Source organism: Microcebus murinus, chromosome 18, assembly GCF_040939455.1.
Source record: "Microcebus murinus isolate Inina chromosome 18, M.murinus_Inina_mat1.0, whole genome shotgun sequence".
Classification (NCBI taxonomy): Eukaryota; Metazoa; Chordata; class Mammalia; order Primates; family Cheirogaleidae; genus Microcebus; species Microcebus murinus.
In genome coordinates this window covers 7452653-7474828 of record NC_134121.1, presented here as the reverse complement: position 1 = coordinate 7474828, position 22176 = coordinate 7452653, and the positions used below count along the sequence as shown (strand labels likewise).

General features: G+C 43.4%; 1 protein-coding gene and 1 long non-coding RNA gene across 3 annotated transcripts; one reads left to right on the top strand and one right to left on the bottom strand.

The window, feature by feature from the left end:
* Positions 1-342: 342 nt before the first annotated feature.
* LOC105861947 (uncharacterized) lies at positions 343-16618 on the bottom strand. The gene is made up of 3 exons (XR_012913009.1): positions 16396-16618; positions 691-2060; positions 343-611 (listed from the first exon to the last, which is right to left on the bottom strand). It is a non-coding gene; the product is annotated as an uncharacterized LOC105861947 (long non-coding RNA).
* A 153-nt stretch (positions 16619-16771) lies between these two features.
* Positions 16772-18723, top strand: UBB (ubiquitin B). Of its 2 annotated transcripts, none has more exons than XM_012747870.3 (2): positions 16772-17175; positions 17886-18723. In XM_012747870.3, the coding sequence occupies exon 2, from the start codon at positions 17892-17894 to the stop codon at positions 18579-18581; it is 690 nt and encodes a 229-aa protein (XP_012603324.2). In that variant the 5' UTR covers positions 16772-17175; positions 17886-17891; the 3' UTR covers positions 18582-18723. The 2 variants fall into 2 exon arrangements, with proteins under 2 accessions (XP_012603324.2, XP_020136852.1); XM_020281263.2 differs by lacking the exon at positions 16772-17175 and adding an exon at positions 17363-17452.
* The last annotated feature ends 3453 nt before the right edge of the window (positions 18724-22176 follow it).

Genomic DNA, 22176 nt, shown 5'->3' with positions numbered 1-22176 from the left:
CCTCCCCTCAATATCTGATCGGATACCTCATCCTCCACCATCCCCCAGGTGGTATCTGGGTAGCCTGTCTTCAGCAAGAATCCTGTTAGGTCCGTTTAGCCAGAATCCCCTCACCCTCATGTCTCCTCTTAGTCATTTCCACCCTCCATCCCCCACCTCCACCCTGCTCCTTGGCTACCAACTCCCACAGGCCCAATTAGGAGTTGAGCCCAACCTCTCTCCCAAACTGCAAGACTCCACTGCAGTGGTCCCTACACCTATCATAATGATCCTGAATAAAGTCTTCCTTACCATGCTTTAACAAGTATCACTGAATAATTTTTTAACAGTTACGGTGCCATGACTTGGACAGGATCAGATTCATCATTGCACCCCCAGGCCTCTCACCTAGGACCCCAAGTACATGCCTTTGAAGCCTCTGTCTTCCCTCCTGATTGACTGGGCATCCATTGTGGTCAGTCAGCCTCCTGAACCACTGCTCTGGAAAGATGTCCACTGAAGCTGGTAATTCCTAAAGTATGAGTATACTCTCTGAAGCTGCGTTTAGAGTCCCAGGCTTCTTTCGAAAGGTACCTGCTGTCACCAGCAAATTGGTATTAACTGAGCAACACCTAAATGGACATATAGGAATAACATTTATCGGGTGTCGGGTGGATGGGAGGGGGGAAGGGGGGGCGGGTATATACATACATAATGACGCTTGAAGCTCTGACTTTCGGGGGGGCGGCATGGGCACTATATGTAACCTTAACATTTGTACCCCCAAAATATGCTGAAATTAGAAAAAAAAAGAAAAAAGAAAGGTACCTGCTGGTCTGGAAGTCTCTTCTTCCTGGCTCTTTCTGAGTGGGAATTATCACCTGACTCCCTGAGCTGGAAATCCTTCTTCCCCTTCTCTGTGAAGTTTCTCTGTTCTCTCTCTTCTCTCTGGTCTCTTTATTGGATCTCGATTCTCCCATGGGAACTTCTCTGTCACCTGACACCCCTTTTTTCAAACCCGAGCTGCCTATGTGCTCTGCCAACTCTGTCCACCCCTGCCAGGCCCTTTCCCTTCCCACTCCAACCCCTCAGTCACTTAGACTTCAGGCCCCCTACCCTCCACTGGAGGCTCTCAAGGGACTCAAGGGCCCCTCGAAAGCAAGCACCTGGTGCTGAAAAGAAAAAAAAAAGGAACTATTTGGAAATTGGGCAAATGAAAAAAATCTTAAAAGCCTTCTTCACAAATATTGGTAAATGGTTTTGGCCTTTATTAAGTAGGCAACCTTGTTTCATTTTTGTCAGAAACATAATTTGGATAAAAATATAAAGTGGTAATAAACCAGTGAGTTTGTATTACTATTTCACTGCCTCATGACTGAAATCAAAACAATAACTGAATGACAAAGACTTAGGATGGCCATGGTTAAATATCTGATGAGAGTTCAGTATAACCAGTAATTGACAAAGAAATTTGGTTATTTCTGTGGTGTATAACATTTTAACATAATGACCAAAATTATAACTGATAACAGTTTTCTAGGAAACTCATATAATTTTTTGGAACATCCATATCAATAACATACCCATAAATATAATTTATGGTTTAGCATCACTTATTATTTGGCAATGCTTTCCATATAATTTAATATACCAAATAAGCCTAATTAGTTTAAAATCTCTCTTTTACAAGGTGAGGAACACAACCTTCAACTTTTTCTAGGGGCCAAACTGGAAAATTCCAAAGTTAATTAGAGATCAAAAAGATTTAATTTAGAATTTGATTTGGGGAAGTTTGTAAAATATGTCAAAAGTGTAAAACGTTCGATTAAATACAATCTTGGTTATCTATTTAATCAAAGTGACAATAAAAGTTTTCTTTTTTTCTCCTCATGTTTTATCTTCACAGAAACAATACAGGTTTTAAAGGAAAGGTTACATAGTTGTGATTAAAAAAACTTAGCTTTTGGTCGGATGTGGTGGCTCACACCTGTAATCCTAGCACTCTGAGAGGCCAAGGTGGGCAGATCGTTTGAACTCAGGAGTTAGAGATCAGCCTGAGCAACAGCGAGACCCCATCTTTACTAAAAAAAATAGAAAGAAATTAGCTGGACAACAACAAAAACAACAACAACAAAATATATATATATAGTGGTGCATACCTATAGTCTCAGCTACTCAGGAAGCTGAGGCAGAAGGATCACTTAAGCCCAGGAGACTGAGGTTGCTGTGAGCTAGGCTGACACCACAGCACTCTATCCTGGCCAACAGAGTGAGACTCTGTCTCAAAAAAAAACAAAAAAAAACTTAGCTTTATGAATTTAAGAAAACTTAGTTTTCTTAAATAATCAAAGACCTAATAAAAGACAATATCAAGCATAAAAAATTATCTTGATAATACACAAAATTTTTGTTTCCTAGACCAATTACTTAAAAGAAAAAAATGACGCCTGCAATCCTAGCACTCTGGGAGGCAAAGGTGGGTGGATGGTTTGAGCTCAGGAGTTCGAGACCAGCCTGGGCAAGAGCGAGAACCCGTCTCTACTAAAAATAGAAAGAAATTAATTGGACAGCTACAAATATATAGAAAAAAAAATTAGCTGGGCATGGTGGCACTTGCCTGTAGTCCCAGCTACTCGGGAGGCTGAGGCAGTAGGATTGCTTGAGCCCAGGAGTTTGAGGTTGCTGTGAGCTAGGCGGACGCTACAGCACTCTAGCCCGGGCAATAAAATGAGACTCTGTCTCAAAAAAAAAAAAGAATAGTGTTTCCTAACCTTTATAAAAAAAGAAAAGAAAAAACCAGCTGGTTACTGAGGCTCACACCTGTAATCCCAACACTTTGGGAGGCAGGAACAGGAGGACTGCTTGAGGCCAGCAGTTTAAGACCAGCCTGGGCAACATAGCAAGACTCCATCTTATAAAAAATTAAAAATTTAGCTGGCGTGGTGATGTGTACCTGTATTGCTAGCTACTCTGGATACGTTCCTGGAGACAACTCCTTGCTGTTCCATCTTTAACAAAGACTGCTTTTGAGACACAGGTAGTAGACTGACCAAGGTCATGTGATCCATCTATTTGTACAGATTTTTTTTTTTTTTTTTTGAGACAGAGTCTCACTTTCTTGCCCAGGCTAGAGTGAGTGCCGTGGCGTCAGCCTGGCTCACAGCAACCTCAAACTCCTGGGCTCAAGCGATCCTCCTGCCTCAGCCTCCCGAGTAGCTGGGACTACAGGCATGCGCCACCATGCCCGGCTAACTTTTTTTGTATATATATTTTTAGTTGGTCAATTAATTTCTTTCTATATTTTGGTAGAGACGGGGTCTTGCTCAGGCTGGTTTTGAACTCCTGACCTCGAGCAATCCGCCCGCCTCGGCCTCCCAGAGTGCTAGGATTACAGGCGTGAGCCACCGCGCCCGGCCTGTACAGATATTTTTACCCTTGTTCCAAGCCATACCATCTGAGATATTAGACAAACTGGGCTAGAATCTCACAAAACAGCGGAGCACAGTTCTACATGGAAGGCCACCAAGGGAAACAGCTATAGTAAAATTCCTGATTCTCCACCCTGGAGGGATGCAGTGCCTAAGGGCTTTATCCATTCATCACAGAGCATACTCTGTAAGAACCTATGTTAGGGGGAAAAAAAAGCTATGTGAGTCATTTCTCTCAGAAAAAGTTACATTTTTCTTGAACAATCAATCTGGCTGTATATTAGGGAGAGGGTGATATTAGAAATGGCATGACATATGTCTAATCATGTGTCCCTCTTTGCTTCGGTCACATAAGGTGGCTTAATGCTAGATTTGCAGCCTATTTCCAGTAATCATAAAGGACCACTGGAGACAACCAGTATAATGATTAAGAGTTTGGGCTTTGGAGTCAGGCAAACCTGGGTTGAAATCTCACTTCTGCTACTTGTTAGCCATATGAACTATAGGTGATTATCTACTTTTTCAAAGTAGTAATAATGTATAAAATGGGCATAATCACATTTACTTTGGGGAGTTATTTTCTTGGGAAGAATAAGGAATACATTGCTAAGCATAAGGCCTGAACACACATCCCAAATGTAATCATTTTCACTTTATGGTAAGCATTTTTGTGTGCTCATTTTCCTCACACCTTTGCTATTTTCCAGTTCTTGAGACAGACTGACACAAATTTTCTACTTGAGAATTGTGTACATTGATTATTGTTTTATTTATTTATTTATTTATTTTTGAGACAGAGTCTCACGTTGTTGCCCAGGCTAGAGTGAGTGCCATGGCGTTAGCCTAGCTCACAGCAACCTCAAACTCCTGGGCTCAAGCGATTATTCTGCCTCAGCCTCCGGAGTAGCTGGGACTACAGGCATGCGCCACCACGCCTGGCTAATTTTTTCTCTATATATTAGTTGGCCAATTAATTTCTTTCTATTTTTTTTTTTTTTTGAGACAGAGTCTCACTTTGTTGCCCAGGCTAGAGTGAGTGCCATGGCATCAGCCTGGCTCACAGCAACCTCAAACTCCTGGGCTCAAGTGATCATTCTGCCTCAGCCTCCCGAGTAGCTGGGACTACAGGCATGCGCCACCATGCCCCGCTAATATTTTTTAATATATATATATATATATATATATTAGTTGGCCAATTAATTTCTTTCTATTTATAGTAGAGACAGGGTCTTGTTCTTGCTCAGGTTGGTTTCGAACTCCTAAGCTCAAACGATCCGCCCGCCTCGGCCTCCCAGAGAGCTAGGATTACAGGCATGAGCCACCGCGCCCGGCCTATTTTTAGTAGAGACGGGGTCTTGCTCTTGCCCAGGCTGGTTTCGAACTCCTGACCTCGAGCAATCCACCCGCCTCGGCCTCCCAGAGTGCTAGGATTACAGGTGTGAGCCACCGTTCCCGGCCATTATTGTTATTATTTTTTTTAATCTGCTAAACTGGTTGGGAGTAGTGGCTCATGCCTGTAATCCTAGCACTCTGGGAGAACAACTCAGAGGATCACTTGAGCTTAGGAATTCGAGACCATCCTGAGCAAAAGCAAGACCCCGTCTCTATTAAGAAGATAAATAAAGCCCGGTGGAGCAAGATGGCAGATGAGAAACACTGCCAGACAGAGTGTCTCTACAGAAAAGACAGATTCCAGGAGAAATTAGAAGAAAGAAGCAAGCAGATGAGCATACATTGGACGAGGGTCGGAGGGAGGGGTACCTGAGACCACGGGAGACTCCAGGGGAGGAGGTTGCAGAGGAGAACTGGAAGCAGAGACCTCCGGAGCAGCCTGGAGACCAGCGGCAAGGGTAGGTTGAGCGGTTAACTCTCCCCTCCCCTGCATCTCGGACTGCTGATGGGCTCCCCAGCGGGTGGAGAGACCTGTGGACACCAGGCCAGAGATGGCCGCAGCCATTGAGCAGTAAGCCAGTAGCAGACACGGCACCAGGCTCCCAACTCCCGCGGGGCACCTCCCTGTGCACAGACCTGAGCCGCGCAACAGGCGCCATATTGCTACATTCTCCTCTCCCCTGACCCCAACTGCGGCTGCCAAGAGAGACAATATAGCCACCAGCCGGAGGCATCGCCAGGGAATGGGACCTTCCCTTTTGGGGCCCTACAGCTGACTGAGGGGTACTCAGATGGTAAGCTCCCTACCCGCCAGCCCTCCCAGGTGCTGCTGGCATGGTGATCCCAGGAGAACAGGGCAGACCCTGAGGCTGAGAGAAATCCACCCAGCTTGGGCTCCCTGTGAGTGAATTAGGACAGGCACTCCTCACCCTGGTGGGGATAGGGATTGAACTCTGGGGCCCAGAGGTCAGACCTGCGGACCAGATCCTGTACACCGAGGTCTCGCATTGCCTGGGACACAGAAGGGATAAACGTGAACAGCCTGCTGAGGTGTGTGTGCCTTCAGGGGCAGATGAATGTCCTAGAGGGCAGCCCTCCTCCCAAAGGGAGGCCGTGTGCTCAGCCCAGGCAGTGATGCTGCACAAGGAACCTCCCAGCCAGCATCCAGCCAGGGGAGACCCGGTAGCATGAGGTCTGGCCTGCTGACAGAGGCCCAAGAATAGCTGCGGAGTTGGGGAGGGTAGAAAGGAGCAAGGCCTGCTCCAGACTTTGGGTCTCAGATGGCACCACCCCAAACACAGGCTCTCTGACTGAGCGGGGCCATTCCAGCCTCCCAGACAGCTATTCCCCTAAGCAGAGAACAGAACTTTGACCCCTGCTAACGGCATTCACGGTGCCTGAGGGTAGGCTTACCCAACCCAGCTCCCCCTAGACTCACTTCCAGACCAGCCCTCACTGAGGTGGAGAATAAGGACACACCTAGAAGTCCCAGGGCCCCACCCACCACCTGAGGCACTAGAGTGCCTGTCTAGAGGAACAAGAACTGGACACAAGACCCAAAAGCAACAGTGGAGCCTGTTCCTCTGAGCAAGCGCCACCTACTGACAGGGAGGACATTCTGGACACCCTATTATGGCACCTATTGACTCATCATACAGGGTGTGGCCTTTATCCAAAAGTCCCCAAACAACAAATGTTGGCCTGGATGTGGAGAGAGAGGAACACTCCTACACTCCTGGTGGGACTGCAAACTAGTTCATCCTCTGTGGAAAGCAATATGGAGATACCTTAAAGTGATACAAGTAGATCTACCATTTGATCCAGAAATTCCACTACTGGGCATCTACCCAAAAGATCAAAAGTCAGTTTATGAAAAAGACGCCTGGACTCAAATGTTTATAGCAGCATAATTCACAATTGCAAAGTTGTGGAAACAACCCAAGTGCTCATCAATTCGTGAGTGGATTAATAAAATGTGGTATATGTGTACCATGGAGTACTATTCAGCTTTAAAAAAACAATGGTGATATAGCACCTCTTGTATTTTCCTGGATAGAGCTGGAACCCATTCTACTAAGTGAAGTATCTCAAGAATGTAAAAACAAGCACCACATGTACTCACCAGCAAATTGGTATTAATTGATCAACACCTAAGTGGACATTTAGGAGTAACATTTATCGGGTGGGAGGGGGGAGGAGGGGATCGGTATATAGAAACATAATGAGTGAGATGTGCAACGTTTGGGGAATGGTCACGCTTGAAGCTCTGATTCAAGGGGGGAGGGGGGATGGCAATATACATAACCTTAACATTTGTACCCCCATAATATGCTGAAATAAAAAATAAATAAATAAATAAATAAATAAAAATAAAATCTGCTAAACACACCCCACAGATAAGACTCTCTGGAAAACTTGCCATGGTGAAAATTATATCTGCATTCAGGAGGTTCTCCCTCAGAATACTGAGGTAAAATATCTGATAGGTCTGACAGGATCAGAAAGACATGGTAAAGATGTGTATCCTGCTTGAGACACTTGCGATGCAACACCCTTCAAAGTCACCGGGTCATTACCGTTGATGTCGTCTAACACATCCTCTGACAGTGTATCTGTTTAGATACAAAGGGCAGCAATTCATTCCAAAGTAATTAAGGAATCTGTCCTTTAGCTTCAATTTGGCGTCAAGTAAATACAAACAAAAAGGATACATTATGGTGATGCTAATGTCTGGTACATTAGCATAATTTAAGAAGTCTCAAATTAGGTAAATATCTATTTTACAAAAAAGACTCTGATATTTATCTTTTAAAAATCTTTTTATGGCCCAGTGTGATGGCTCACGCTTATAATACTACTACTCTGGGAGGCCAAGGCGGGAGGATCTCTTGAGCTCAGGAGTTCAAGATCAGCCTGAGCAAGAGCAAGACCCCATCTCTACTAAAAATAGAAAAAATAAGCTGGTTGTCATGGTGCGTGCCTGTAGTCCCAGCTACTTGGGAGGGTGAGGCAGGAGGATTGCCTGAGCCCAGGAGTTTGAGGTTACAGTGAGCTATGATCATGCCACTGCACTCTACCCAGGGCAACAGAGCAAGACTGTGTTTCAAAAAAATAATTAAAAAAAAAAATTTTTATTGTTGAAGTCAGTTTATTTTTACTTTCTGAGATATCTTCATGCTTACCAAGGGTTTATCTGAGTTATCTCTGAGATTGCTTTGCCAGAGATTTTTCTAATTTAATTTTTTCCAGCTTTACTGAGGTGTAACTGATGTACAATAAGTTGCATATATTTAAAGTATATAAATCGATAATTTTCTATATATGCTTATACCTATAAAAGCATCACCACAATCAAGATAATAAGCATTTCCATATCCCCAAGAGTTTCTGCTGCCTTTTATAACCCATCCCACCTCCTTCCTTCTCCCCACCTCCATCCCCAAATGATCACTGATCTGCTTTTTCTTTCAATAGATTAGTTTGCATTTTCTAGAATTTGATATGGAATGAAATCATAAAGTTTATGCTCTTTTTTTGGTCTAGCTTCTTTTAATCAACACAATTATTTTGAAATTCACACATGTTGTTATATGTATCAATAGTTCATTTCTTTTCATTGCTGAGTAGTATTTCATTGGATATGCCACAGTTCATTTTTTATCACATGGCTTATGAATCATGTAACCGACTGTGCCTCTCTCTTATATTGGCTGGAGGAAAAAACCCAATCCCCAAAAACTTCATCAAATCTACAGCCCACCTCTAGCAAAGGACAGAATTTAAAGACAAACTTTGTAAGCTAATCTTACTCCTAACTTCATTTCCTTTTTTCCTCTTCCTTTGTATATGTTCCCCATCCATCTATTTTTTATTTTATTTTGTTAAACACCCTTAAGCCAGTCATCTTGCATCTTTTCTGGAGCAAGGACCAAGTACAAATAAATATGCTCTGTTTTTATTTGGTTTATCAATTCCTTCTTTCGGCTTTGTTTAGGGATCGTGGTTTTTGTTGACTTACAGAAGCTCATCATATCCTACTTTGACAAGTGCCACAATGTCTTAAATGCTTTAATCGAATCCCCCTTCTATTCATCTGCTATGATGTCACCAAGTTATCATTCTAAATTAGAAAACTGATAATGTCATTCCTATGCAAAATACTTACAGGAAGAAGTCTAAAGTCCTTAATATAGCAAGGCAGGGCCCTTCGTTAGTCACTCACTCAATAAACATTTACTAAGTGCTGATTATGTATCATATCAGGCAGTATGCTAGCTGGCTAAGTGTGGAGATACGGTGATAAACTAGATAGACATGGCCTGTACTCTCATGGAGTTTACATCCTAGCTGGGGGGAAGCAAAAGGATAAATAATCAATTAAGCAACAAAACTGTGGACTGGATAAACATGAAATTGTTATGAAAGAGATAACCAGGGTGTTGTGACTGAGTCACAGGAGCAGAGGTGGATGGCAGAGAAGGCCTTTTGAAGGAGGCAACATTTACTCTGCCTAAAACATGAAACAGAAATGGCTGTAAGAAGAGTTCTAGGCAAAGGAAACATCAAGAGTGAAGTCCGGAAGTGGGAAAAAGCTTGGTGTTTCCCAGGAACTACAGGTGGCCAGCACAGCTGGAAGTGGTGAGGCTGCCAGAGTTGAGCCTGGCCTGCTTCTCCAGCCTACTCCCCAAACCACAGCCCACATGCAGCCACCTTAAATTCCAGCCATGAATAGCTACCCACTATTTCCTCAATACCTATGCCATCTCATTCTCTACCTGTGCCCTCCTGCCTGGACAATCCTAACCATCATGTGATTGGGTCTCTAAATATTAAATACTACCTTATTTGAAACCTTCTGGTTCCCCTCCTGCCCTACTCCAGGCAGCTAAACTGCTCTTTCCTCCTTTGCGCCTCCACTGAAGTTTGTATGTACCTCTCCTTTTTCATATAGCTAACATTTATCGAGGGCTTTCTAAGTCCAGGCACTGTTCTAAGCACTTTACCTGTATTAATTCAACCATTCATTTAATCCTCAAAACCGCCACACACGGTGGCTCATGCCTGTAATCCTAGCACTCTGGAAGGCCAAGGAGGGTGGATCATTTGAGCTCAGGAGTTCGAGACCAGCCTGAGCAAGAGCGAGACCTCCGTCTCTACTAAAAAAAAAAAAAAAAAACAGAAAGAAATTAGCTGGACAACTAAAAAATATATATATATATATATATATATATATGTATATATATATATATATAAATTAGCAGGGCGTGGTGGCACATGCTTGTAGTCCCAGCTACTCGGGAGGCCCAGGCAGTAGGATCACTTGAGCCCAGGAGTTTGAGGTTGCTGTGAGCTGATGCCATGGAACTCTAGCCAGGGCAACAGAGTAAAACTGTATCAAAAAAAAAAAAAAAAAAGAAAATCCTCAAAAACTCCATGAGCTAGGTATTATTACTGTTGTTATCATATAGATGAAGAAACTGAGGCCCAGAGAAGTTAAGTAATTCACCCATGGTTGCACAAACTCTGACAGAGCCAGTTAGAACCCAAACAGTCTAGTTTGTACTTGTACTTTAACTACTAAACTCTATTGTCTTTCAAGGCTGATAATAGCTAACATTTATTAAGCACTAACTATGTGCCATGCTTTCTTTTAAACACCTGATGTGAATTAACTCACTGAGTTCTCCAATAATTCTCTGAGGTAGATACGCTTAGTCCTTACACAGCTGCCCTTACTAAGATCATGGCTCTCTTGGGCGAGGCCTATATCCTGTCCCAGTCATCAATGGCAATGCCTCCCACACCCAGAAGATGCTCAACAAATGCCTGCTGAATGAATGAATGACCTAGTAGCTTCTCTTGGCCTAGGATTCAAACTTCAAGAGTATACAATGGCTGATAACAGTTGATTGGAGAGATTTATGATAATGGATTATGAATGTGTTGTAGTAAACACACACCAATGAGAACTGATAATATAAAGGCTGATTTGTAATAATATGTATGTTCACTGTATTTCAAATGTGAGATTAATTCATCTATGTATTAGAGACTGTATTATATATTAGAAGATGTACTAACCAATTCCTCTGACAAAATAAGGGTAAAGGGCTGCTTTCAGGACAACTCCCATAAGAAGTCTAATCTGCATCTAAATGCAACACAGCCAACAAAACTGACACATCAACTTATAAACCACCTATAAATTTTGTCTAACTATTCTTTCACTCAACAGCAAATATCAGACACAATATAGAAAAGTTTAAAGTACAATTTAAATCTCAGAATAGGCCAGGTGCCATGGCCCACGCCTATAATCCTAGCACTCTGGGAGGCCAAGGCGGGCAGATCGTTTGAGCCCAGGAGTTCAAGACCAGCCTGAGCAAGAGTGAGACCCGGTCTCTACTAAAAATAGAAAGAAATTAGCTGGACAACTAAAAATATATAGAAAAAAAATAGCCAGGGATAGTGGCGCATGCCTATAATCCCACCTACTCGGGAGGCTGAGGCAGGAGGATCGCTAAGCCCAGGAGTTTGAGGTTGCTGTGAGCTAGATTGATGCTACGGCACTCTAGCCCAGGCGACAGAGTGAGACCGTGTCTCCAAAAAATAAAAAATAAAAATAAATCTCAGAATAAGTTCATAACCCTTTTAAAAACAAATTGGGAAGCTGTCAATGGTGATCACAAAAAGAAATGAAACAATGAAATAATGGATTGGATAAACATGAAATTGTTAGAAAATAAGTAACCAGGATGTTGCAACAACTTCTTGAGGTCTAGAGAATGATGAAAAATCTATTTATTCAAGCAAATAATAGCTATTACGACCTAATCAGTTCTGGGTACCTAATACAACTTTCTAACAGCTTGGCAAATTGGTACAGCAAGCCTCAGTTTTTTGATTCTCAGATTTGTTGACTAGGCTTGACAATTTCCAAGAAAAGTATAGGAGAAAAGAAAATACCAGCTTTCCAAAGGGTAGCTATGAAAAGAGCAAAGGAAACTAAGCAAAAGAGAAAAGGACAGGAATAACATTTGCTCAGAACTAAATTACACGTGATTTACCTAGATTTAAGATTCACCTTAATTTGATAAAGCAGGTGACACCTAATCCACATTGTTTTGTTTACAAATATGGAAACTTAAGGCTAATAATATTAAATAAAATTGTACACATGTAGTCCCAGCTACTCAGGAGACTAAGGCAGGGGGATTACTTGAGCATAAGAGTGCAAGGCCAGCCTGGGCAACATAGCAAGACTTGTCTCTTAAAATAAAAAACAAAAAACAAAACAAAACAAAACAAAAAAAACAACCCCATGATACACAGTCACAGGGCTGGTATGAAAGCAAGCTGGAATCCAATATATTTAATAGTTGTGTCTGATTTCAAATCTCATATTTTTTTCCCTGCAACACAGCCTTATGTTCCTAGAAGGCTTTATTAATAAATTTGACATAATTGCCAACTTTTTAAATTAAAAAATATTCGCAAGATTTTAAAAGGCAATTTGTTTGTAGGAACTAACCCAACATTCCTTCCTACTCATACACCCTGACATTAACGGTGTATATCATATTTCACCGCTTCTTACAGTTCTTCCCAAGAGGCTCTTGAGAGCCTCATACCAACAGGCCTCTGATGGCCAGACCTACCAACTTGTCAGATATGCCCCAATAGTGTCTTCCTCTTTATTGTCAAATCCTATCTGAAAACAAAGATACACTCATATCTACAAAGTAAACCGAAGGTTAGGCGCTGTGACTCAAGCCTGTAATCCCCGCACTTTGGGAGGCCCAAGGCAGTAGGCCTGCTTGAAGCCAGGAGTTGGGAGACCAGCCTGGGCAAGATAATGAGAGCCCATCTCTACAAAAACATAAAACAAATTAGCTGTTCGTGGTGGTGCACACCTGTTGTCCCAGCTACCCAGGAAGCTGAGGCAGGAGGATCACTTGAGGCCAGGAGTTTGAGGTTACAGTGAGCTATGATCATGCCACTGCACTCTAACCTGGGTGACAGAGTGAGACTCTAACTCAAAAAAAAAGAAAAAGCCCAGAAAAACCTGAAAGGGATTTTATTTTATTTATTTATTTTTTGAGACAGGGTCTCACTCTGTCACCTGGGACTAGAGTGCCAGGGCACCAGCCTAGCTCACAGCAACCTCAAACTCTTGGGCTCAAGCAATCCTCCTGCTTCAGCCTTCCAAATAGCTCTGACTACAGGCATGCAACATGACACCCAGCTAATTTTTCTGTTTTTAGTAGAGAAGGGGTCTCACTCTTGCTCAGGCTGGTCTGGAACTCCTGACCTCAAGGGATCCTCCCAACTCGGCCTCCTAGAGTGCTAGGATTACAGGAGTGAGCCACTGAGCCCAGCTTGAAGGGGATTTTATCAATCTTATTTTCTAAAAGACAGATGTCCCATCAGATTGGAAAAAAATTTTTAAATGCGATAATACTAAGTGCCGCTGAGAATACAGAACTGTAGGAACTCTCCTACATTGCTGGTAAGAATGTCAAGTTAGTACTATCACTTTGGAGAACTACAGTATTTGGGAAAGTTTAATAAGTTGAAGATACTCGACAATTCTATTTCTAGATATATTTTCCAGAGGTGTTCTTATACACACACACACACACACACACACACACACACAGACACGCACCCACCCCTATATATATGAGGATATACATAAAAGGATGCTTTTACTGTTGGTATGAATGTAAAATGGTGCAGCTGCTATGGAAAACAGTATAGTGGTTCCTCAAAAAATAAACAATTTAGGCCAGGCACAGTGGCTCACGCCTGTAATCCTAGCACTCTGGGCCAGGAGCGGTGGCTCAAATCTGTAATCCTAGCACTCTGGGAGGCTGAGGTGGGCAGATTGCTCGAGGTCAGGAGTTCGAAACCAGCCTGAGCAAGAGTGAGACCCCCGTCTCTACTATAAATAGAAATTAATTGGCCAACTAATACATAAAAATTAGCTGGGCATGGTGGCACATGCCTATAGTCCCAGCTACTCTCGAGGCTAAGGCAGGAGGATTGCTTGAGCCCAGGAGTTTGAGGTTGCTGTGAGCTAGGCTGATGCCACGGCACTCACTCTTGCCTGCGCAACAAAGTGAGACTCTGTCTCAAAAATAAAAAACAACAAAAAAAAAAATCCTAGCACTCTGGGAGGCCGAGGCAGGTGGATTGCTTGAGGTCAGGAGTTCGAAACCAGCCTGAGCAAGAGCAAGACCCCATCTCTAGTATAAACAGAAAGAAATTAATTGGCCAACTAATATATATAGAAAAAATTAGCCTGGCATGGTGGCACGTGCCTATAGTCCCAGCTACTTGGGAGGCTGAGGCAGTAGGATTGCTTGAGCCCAGGAGTTAGAGGCTGCTGTGAGCTAGGCTAATGCCGTGGCACTCTAGCCTGGGCAACAGAGTGAGACTCTGTCTCAAAAAAAAAACAACTGTTTGCCTATGGAGATTAAATACAGTGCTTTGGATTCTTATGAGCTGATAAAAGAAAGAAAAAAGAAAATACAGTGCTATACACCTTTTTGCTTTGTGTTTTAAGCAGTTTTTTTCCTTCAGTTGAACAGAAGGGAAAATCTCATTTTATTCATTGAATAAAAATTTACTGGCCAGGCGTGGTGGCTCACGTAGGTAATCCTGGCACTCTGGGAGGCCGAGGTGGGCAGATTGCTCAAGGTCAGGAGTTCGAAACCACCCTGAGCAAGACCCTGTCTACTAAAAATAGAAAGAAATTAATTGGCCAACTAGGAATATATATACAAAAAATTAGCCAGGCATGGTGGAGCATGCCTGTAGTCCCAGCTACTCGGGAGGCTGAAACTGTAGGATTGCTTGAGCCCAGGAAATTAAGGTTGCTGTGAGCTAGGCTGATGCCACCGCACTCACTCTAGGCTGGGCAACAAAGTGAGACTCTGTCTCAAAAAAAAAAAAAATTTATTGAGCACAGTGCCAAGCATTGTATCAAATTCCTGACCTTAGAAAGTTCACTGTGCTATTCTTTGTTTACAAATTTCCTTTTACAATTTATTACGAGAAATGATGTGTTATTACTAAAAGTTCCGGTTATTAACAGACCATTAACAAAATTCATCTTGTTTATTGTTCAAGGACAACATATACCTTCCTTCTGAAACAATGTTGCTGTGTTGAGGTTACCAAATGACCTATTTTGGGAAAACATTAACCCACGAGGCTGTATGACTAACTTAGTTCTGGCAACTACTAGAACCCACAGTGAGGTCATCATACCAGTCATGACACCTGCATTCTCGCTCAATCTACCCGTCAACATGTACAACTCAGGAGGAGTTCCCCGTGGTTGAAACAAACTCGGACTCACTGTTAGGCTAACAAAAATAAAAATTCGTACTTCGTCAAGCAGACATTTTATAAGCTATCTCAAAATCCTTCGAATTCATTTCCAAAATTATCTTAAAGAAACTGTTCATTTCTATCTGCTGCACATTTAAGTCAGTAGGTAGTAGGTCATAGTAGAAAGCAGTCTAGGTGTTAAGTCAATCCAATAGACCTGCTTGTTTATAGTTTCTTTTTGTTGCCCAGGCTAGAGCCAGTGCCATGGCGGCAGCCTAGCTCACAGCAACCTCAAACTCCTGGGCTCAAGCGATCCTCCCGCCTCAGCCTCCCAAGTAGCTGGGACTACAGGCATGCGCCACCATGCCCGGCTAATTTTTTCTATATATATTAGTTGGCCAATTAATTTCTTTCTATTTATAGTATAGACAGGGTCTTGCTCTTGCTCAGGCTGGTTTTGAACTCCTGACCTTGAGCAATCCGCCCGCCTCGGCCTCCCAGAGTACTAGGATTACAAGCGTGAGCCACCGCGCCTGGCTAGACATAGTTTCTTAATGTTATGCTCAGATATGTTGAAATTTAAAGACTAGCGACCTTGGTCGCTAAGTGACATTCGCCTAATTGTATTAATATGCAAATTTCTAGACTTCCACCTTTAAGACAGTTTGTGTCACGTGAAAAAGTCATTTTCATGTTTATTTACACCCCAACCCCAAGACTCCCCGAGGCATCGTGAATCCAAACCCCTCTACCTTACTCAGTTTCCTTGAGTCATCTCCTTGGGGAACGAGTGGCCACACCCAGGGTGTAGGGAGACCAGTCGCGTGGTCCTAGCTGGTCCCCACCTTTCTTGTCCTTTGCATAGCAAGCATGTCAATGGGAGCAATAACTGTTTTCTGGCAATTTCCCCTTTCCCGAAGCGGGATTTCAGCTCCCTAATCCGCTTTTTTTACTACCAGTTTGGAGAAACAGAACAGAGTGAGAGGGATTTGCATGTGTTGTCGGAGCCAGAGCTAAGCCTGGCCACCGTGTCACCTTGAGCCCGAGCCTCGCCTCCCTGGGCCTGGGGACAAAGGGCCCCCGCAACGGAGAGGGTCCCACTTCAAAGTCCAGATTTAGTTTGTCCTCAGGCAGTTATGAGAATTGAGTAAGACAAAGCAACTAAGACCATTCATACCACAGAAGCGTGATTCAAGCTCCACAACCCTGCACTAACCAAGATAAAAAATAAACCCCGGCCAGTGCGTGAGGTGCGCACCTTCTTTAAGACGGGATGGGGGACTGTGCTTCACAGTAGCCACCAGGTACCGCGCCGCCCCGATCTAGGCACTTCCAAACTCGAGCCGTGGCGGCCTGCCCGGGAAACTCGCCACATAACCCGCTTCCTGCCGGCCTACCGCGCAAAAAGGCGGAACGTACGGAACCTGGGTTTTGAAGGCGGGAGCGAAAGACCCCCGCCTCCACCTCCGGCCGGAAATACCTTCTTTCAGGCAGGCGCGCCTCTGTGGCGCACGCGCACTCAGTAACTTAGCAACAACGGCGCCTAGCCACCCCCGCCAGAGCCTAGCAACAACGAACCCGCTGCGATCCTACCAATCAGCGCCAGCCTGGCCGTCACACGCCCCACCAATCATCGCCGGCGCTGCAAGGAAGTTTCGAGAGCTTTCGAGGAAGGTCCCTTTAACTCGAATTCATCCGCCTGATAATTTTCCTATATTTTCCTAAAGGAGGAAAAAGAGAGCTTAGAGGATAAGCGAGCTAATTTTTTAGGAACCTTTTTTTATAGCTGTGAGAAATTTGGGGCTCAATCGAAAAGCATAACTGTGTTGAGGAGGTTGGGCAGAGCGAACTACTTTTAGTGGCGCACGGAGACGGCGGCTACGTAGGAGTGATCAGTTACGTAACAGACGTTGCATAAATTCCAGCGCCGCGGAACCGAAGTATTCAGCGGCGACTGAATTTGTGGAGTGGTTGTTTTCTGGCGTTGAGGCGGCCGGCCGTGTTCGGCGATTCGTAGCGTCCTCGCGTTTGCAAACAGGTACTGGCCCGCAGCCTTGGAGATCTGGGAGGATTGTAGAGAGGGCTTCACAGAGGTCTAGTTGTCGGTTTACTCGGGCTGGGTGGGTCTCTGGGGGAAGTACGTGGGGGGAGGGGAAGACGAAGTGACGCGGCGCCCGCTTTTCGGGAGGAGTCGGCCTTGTTTACGTGGGGCGGGGGGAGCGGGGCGGCTGGCGCAAGCGCGGACAGAAGCTAACGGACACTTAACCGATGGAAGTTCCGTCGCGTTTACTTCAGATGGGGAAGGCAGAAAAGAGGTAGTCTGTGTGGCTTCTGTAAATTTCTAATCCCAATGTGGGAAATGTGGTCCTCTTCTGTTTCAAGGGGAAGTTTTACTTCATGGGTCTTGGGGGTTCGGTTTTGTTTCCGGTTTATCTACCAGTGTGCTTAGATTTTTGGAAATTTAGTGCGGCGTCGGGGGAAAGGGGAGAGTTAAATATCCGGAACAGTCAGGAGAGAAAGCTCTGGGTTTAGCTAGTTTAGAAAGCGTTTATTTTCTAGCTGTTACACTTTAACGAATTTTTTTATTAAGTTGCGGATTTTAAGTCTGGTAAAGATAGAAGGAGGCTTGTGAAATGTTAGCGCGTTTGTAGGCATTTTGGAAGAAACCTTTCGGTTTCAAGAATTTATTAAATGTTAAAGTAAGAAGTAAAGATCCTGAGATTATACGATGTTTTACTTTTAAACTAGGTCAAAATGCAAATCTTTGTGAAGACCCTGACCGGCAAGACCATCACCTTGGAGGTGGAGCCCAGTGACACCATCGAGAATGTGAAGGCCAAGATCCAGGATAAGGAAGGGATCCCTCCTGACCAGCAGAGGCTCATCTTTGCCGGCAAGCAGCTGGAAGATGGCCGCACTCTTTCTGACTACAACATCCAGAAAGAGTCGACCCTGCACCTGGTCCTGCGCCTGAGGGGTGGTATGCAGATCTTTGTGAAGACCCTGACCGGCAAGACCATCACCCTGGAGGTGGAGCCCAGTGATACCATCGAGAATGTGAAGGCCAAGATCCAGGATAAGGAAGGGATCCCTCCTGACCAGCAGAGGCTCATCTTTGCAGGCAAGCAGCTGGAAGATGGCCGCACTCTTTCTGACTACAACATCCAGAAAGAGTCGACCCTGCACCTGGTCCTGCGCCTGAGAGGTGGTATGCAGATTTTCGTCAAGACCCTGACCGGCAAGACCATCACCTTGGAGGTGGAGCCCAGTGATACCATTGAGAATGTGAAGGCCAAGATCCAGGATAAGGAAGGGATCCCTCCTGACCAGCAGAGGCTCATCTTTGCAGGCAAGCAGCTGGAAGATGGCCGCACTCTTTCTGACTACAACATCCAGAAAGAGTCGACCCTGCACCTGGTCCTCCGCTTGAGGGGTGGCTGTTAATTCTTCAGTCTTACATTCACAGTGCCCAACGATGGCGTTACTCTGCACTATAGCCATTTGCCCCAATTTAAGTTTAGAAATTACCGGTTTCAGTAGTAGCTGAACCTGTTCAAAATGTTAATAAAGGTTTTGTTGCATGGTAGCATATTTGGTGTCTGTCGTCATGAAATTCTGTAATGTAATGAATACTCTTTTAACTGTTTACAATTATGTCAAGGAATTTAACTTAAAATTGGGAATGTGACCAAAATTAAGTCAGTTTATATACACTTAGTGCTGAGGTGTAAGCTTTCTTTGCTCCAAGTCACTTAAAAATTAGGATCCTGGTTTAAAGGTGAGCCATTTTGGAAGTGTGTTGACTATCAAGGCATTTTCTTTAAATTGAGGGTAAGCGAATGTACTTTCTTAGACTTAAACAAATCAAAGACTGCTAGACAGCAATAGCCAAACTTGTAAGTTTTAGTTGAGACTGCTTGAATGGTGGTAAGTGCTTCCAAGTCTTCTAATTATTGCTTGGTTATCTGCTGTGAATGTGCTTTTATTGATCGCTTTTGTGTTACACCAGGGTTTAACCTTAGGTAGTAAAAAAGAATCATAATCCTGTTTCTTTGCTGTATGTGTGTTAACTGCTGAGCCAAGAAGCAAATGGAGCACTAATCACAAGTTTGAAAGAAGACTGGCTGAGGAGAAAAATAGCTTGGAAGCATTTAAGGGTTAAAAGGATATACTGATCTACACTTGCTCATTTTCGTCAGTTCAGGTATCAAAGTGGTTGCTCACACAATTGTTTCTTAATGACTAACGATTTTCTTTTACTGAAGAGTCTGCAATGACAAATGAGATTTTCTATACTTTGTAAAGATATTAGGCCATTTTACACTCTTTAGGGAGTTAATGCTTCAACTCCTTGGAGTAGTAAAATACTGCAGCTAGAAGAGAAAACAGTTCTTGGAGGTAGTAGTGAGAAATCAAACCTTTAACAAAAAAACCCCAGAAAACCTTAGCCTTAAGGGAATACATCTCACTATTGGATTGGAGGATAACATCCTCTCCATTCCTAGCATTTTGGACTAGGAATTCAGTCTTGAATGGGACTTGACGAAAGCCTGATTGTTATTAGGGGCAATTTAAGAACTGGAATCCATGTCCTGACTGTCAACTCAATGACGACTTACCCATGAAGTTTTATGAATTTCCTAACCCTGCAGATGTTTCCAGTGCTTTTTCAGCAGGCTTTTTGCTGAATGTTCATTAAGCTGATTTAAAATCAGCTTTTCACTAGTAAAGCTGAATTTTAAAGATTAGTTCTTTATATTTTCTACTTGAAGTTGTGAGTAGTCCCAGCTACTCCAGAAGGTAAAGGGGGGAAGATCATTTGAGGTCAGGAGTTAAAAGGCTGCCTAGGCAGCATAATGAGACCTCCCACCCCCAGTCTGCAAACTCTTGATTGTAAATCTGAAGAATGAAAGCATTTCACTGAATTGCTAAACTAGACTCATATTTTGGGCAATAGGGCCTAAACTCTTTCTTCCAAATACTGCCTGAGCTGACAAGCTGGTGAATTCTGTAGTCTGGTGAATTCCTCAGTAAGAAAGTTTAGTTTATTGATTTTAGTTCTGTTTTGGGATATCTCTTCCATAGGGATCCCATAAAGATTTCATGAATCTCAGCAAATCACTTGGCACACAAATTGGAATTTGAGCAAGGTTTCAAAAGCCTATGCTATCAATTTTTGGAATTGGGTTTGACACTCTAGCCTCAAACCCTACTCTACACTGAATCAAATAGAGGTCAATTGTAGTTTGTGGTCTAAGTTCACTTTTGATTGCTGATGAGGTGCCAGCAATACCTTAGAGAAATACCACTAGGAGGTGGAGTTTTACTTTGGTACGGCCTAAAGGAGGGTTCGGAGAGTTGATAAAGATTTGTTCGGTTCCTGCTTTCTCGAATGGCTAAAAAAGAAAAAAAAAAGATTTGTTCGGGTATCTGCTTCCAGGATAACTCGGTCCTATCCAACTTAAGGTTCATTGTCCAGCTAGATTCTTAACTGCCAGGAACATAGTTATTGATTGCAGTGTTGGTCCAGATAATAAAGGGCCCATGGGAAGAAAAAACATACTCTTATATAGCCCTGGGTGCAAATACTTCTGTCTGCCCTTGAGGAAATGTCTTCTCTGGAATTTCTTCTTCCCCTTATAAACCTCAGAATCAATGCTACAAATAGCATCAGAGGGTTGCTTGTGGGACCTTAGTGACTTGTGAGGCTGGTATCCCAGATGTATATGCATCAGTATACCAATAATCTATTTTTTTTTATTTTTTTCCAATATATTTTAAACCCATTGTATTTTGGACCTATGCTTTCTCTGAAGAACAAATTGCATGTATTTATTAGACCTACTTGGATTACACATCATGCGCCTTGAGATTCCAGAGACTGCAGAACAAGCTGCCACTTAACCACCCCTAATTGTAATCCTCAGTGTTTCCGTTCTACTTGGGAATTAGATTTTTAAAAAAGCATTTCTTTTTTTTTTTTTTTTTTTTTGAGACAGAGTCTCACTTTATTGCCTGGGCTCGAGTGCCTTGGCGTCAGCCTAGCTCACAGCAACCTCCAACTCCTGGGCTCAAGCAATCCTGCCTCAGCCTCCCGACTACAGGCATGCACCACCATGCCCAGCTAATTTTTTCTATATATTTTTAGCTGTCCAAGTAATTTCTATTTTTAGTAGAGACGAGGTCTCGCACTTGTTCAAGCTGGTCGGAACTCCTAAACTCAATCCACTGGCCTTCGCCTCCCAGAGTGCTAAGATTACAGGTGTGAGCCAGCACGCCTGGCCTTAAAAGTATTTCTGTTAATCTATTTCTTGTGATCTTTCATGAACGAATGCTTGCACCTGTGTGTTAAAGACTACTTGCTTGGTATAAGTGAAAGTAGGTTCCAGGTGCTGGTCTATAGCCTGATGCCAATTTTTGCCAGCTTTCAGTGAAATAAGAAAAATGAGACTAACATGGTGGATTTCACATAAAATTAAATGTATTCAAATTAAAAGATTGATATGCCCTCTGTAAAAAGGTTGCAGTCTAATATAGCGATTTGAGTGTGGCTGTGGATACAAGACTACTTGGGGCTGGGCACCGTGGCTCACGTCTGTAGTCTGTAATCCTGGCACTCTGGGAGGCCGAGGTGACCTCAAGGTCAGGAGTTTGAAACCAGCCTGAGCAAGAGCGAGACCTTGTCTATTAAAAATAGAAAATTAATTGGCCAACTAAAATATATAGAAAATATTAGCCTGGCATGGTGGCACTTGCCTGTTGTCCCAGGTACTTGGGAGGCTGAGGCAGTAGGATTGATTGCTTGAGCCCAGGAGTTTGAGGTTGCTGTGAGCTAGGCTGACGCTACGGCACTAGCCCGTACAACAGAGAGTCTGTCTCATTAAAAAAAAAAAAAAAAAAAAGACTACTTGAGTTCAAATCTGGCTCCATTTACTAGCTTGTAACCTTGGGCAACTAATTTATCCTGTCAGTACATCAGATTCCTTTTTCTTTTTCTTTTTTGAGACAGTCTCACTCTGTTGCCCTGGCTAGAGTGCCA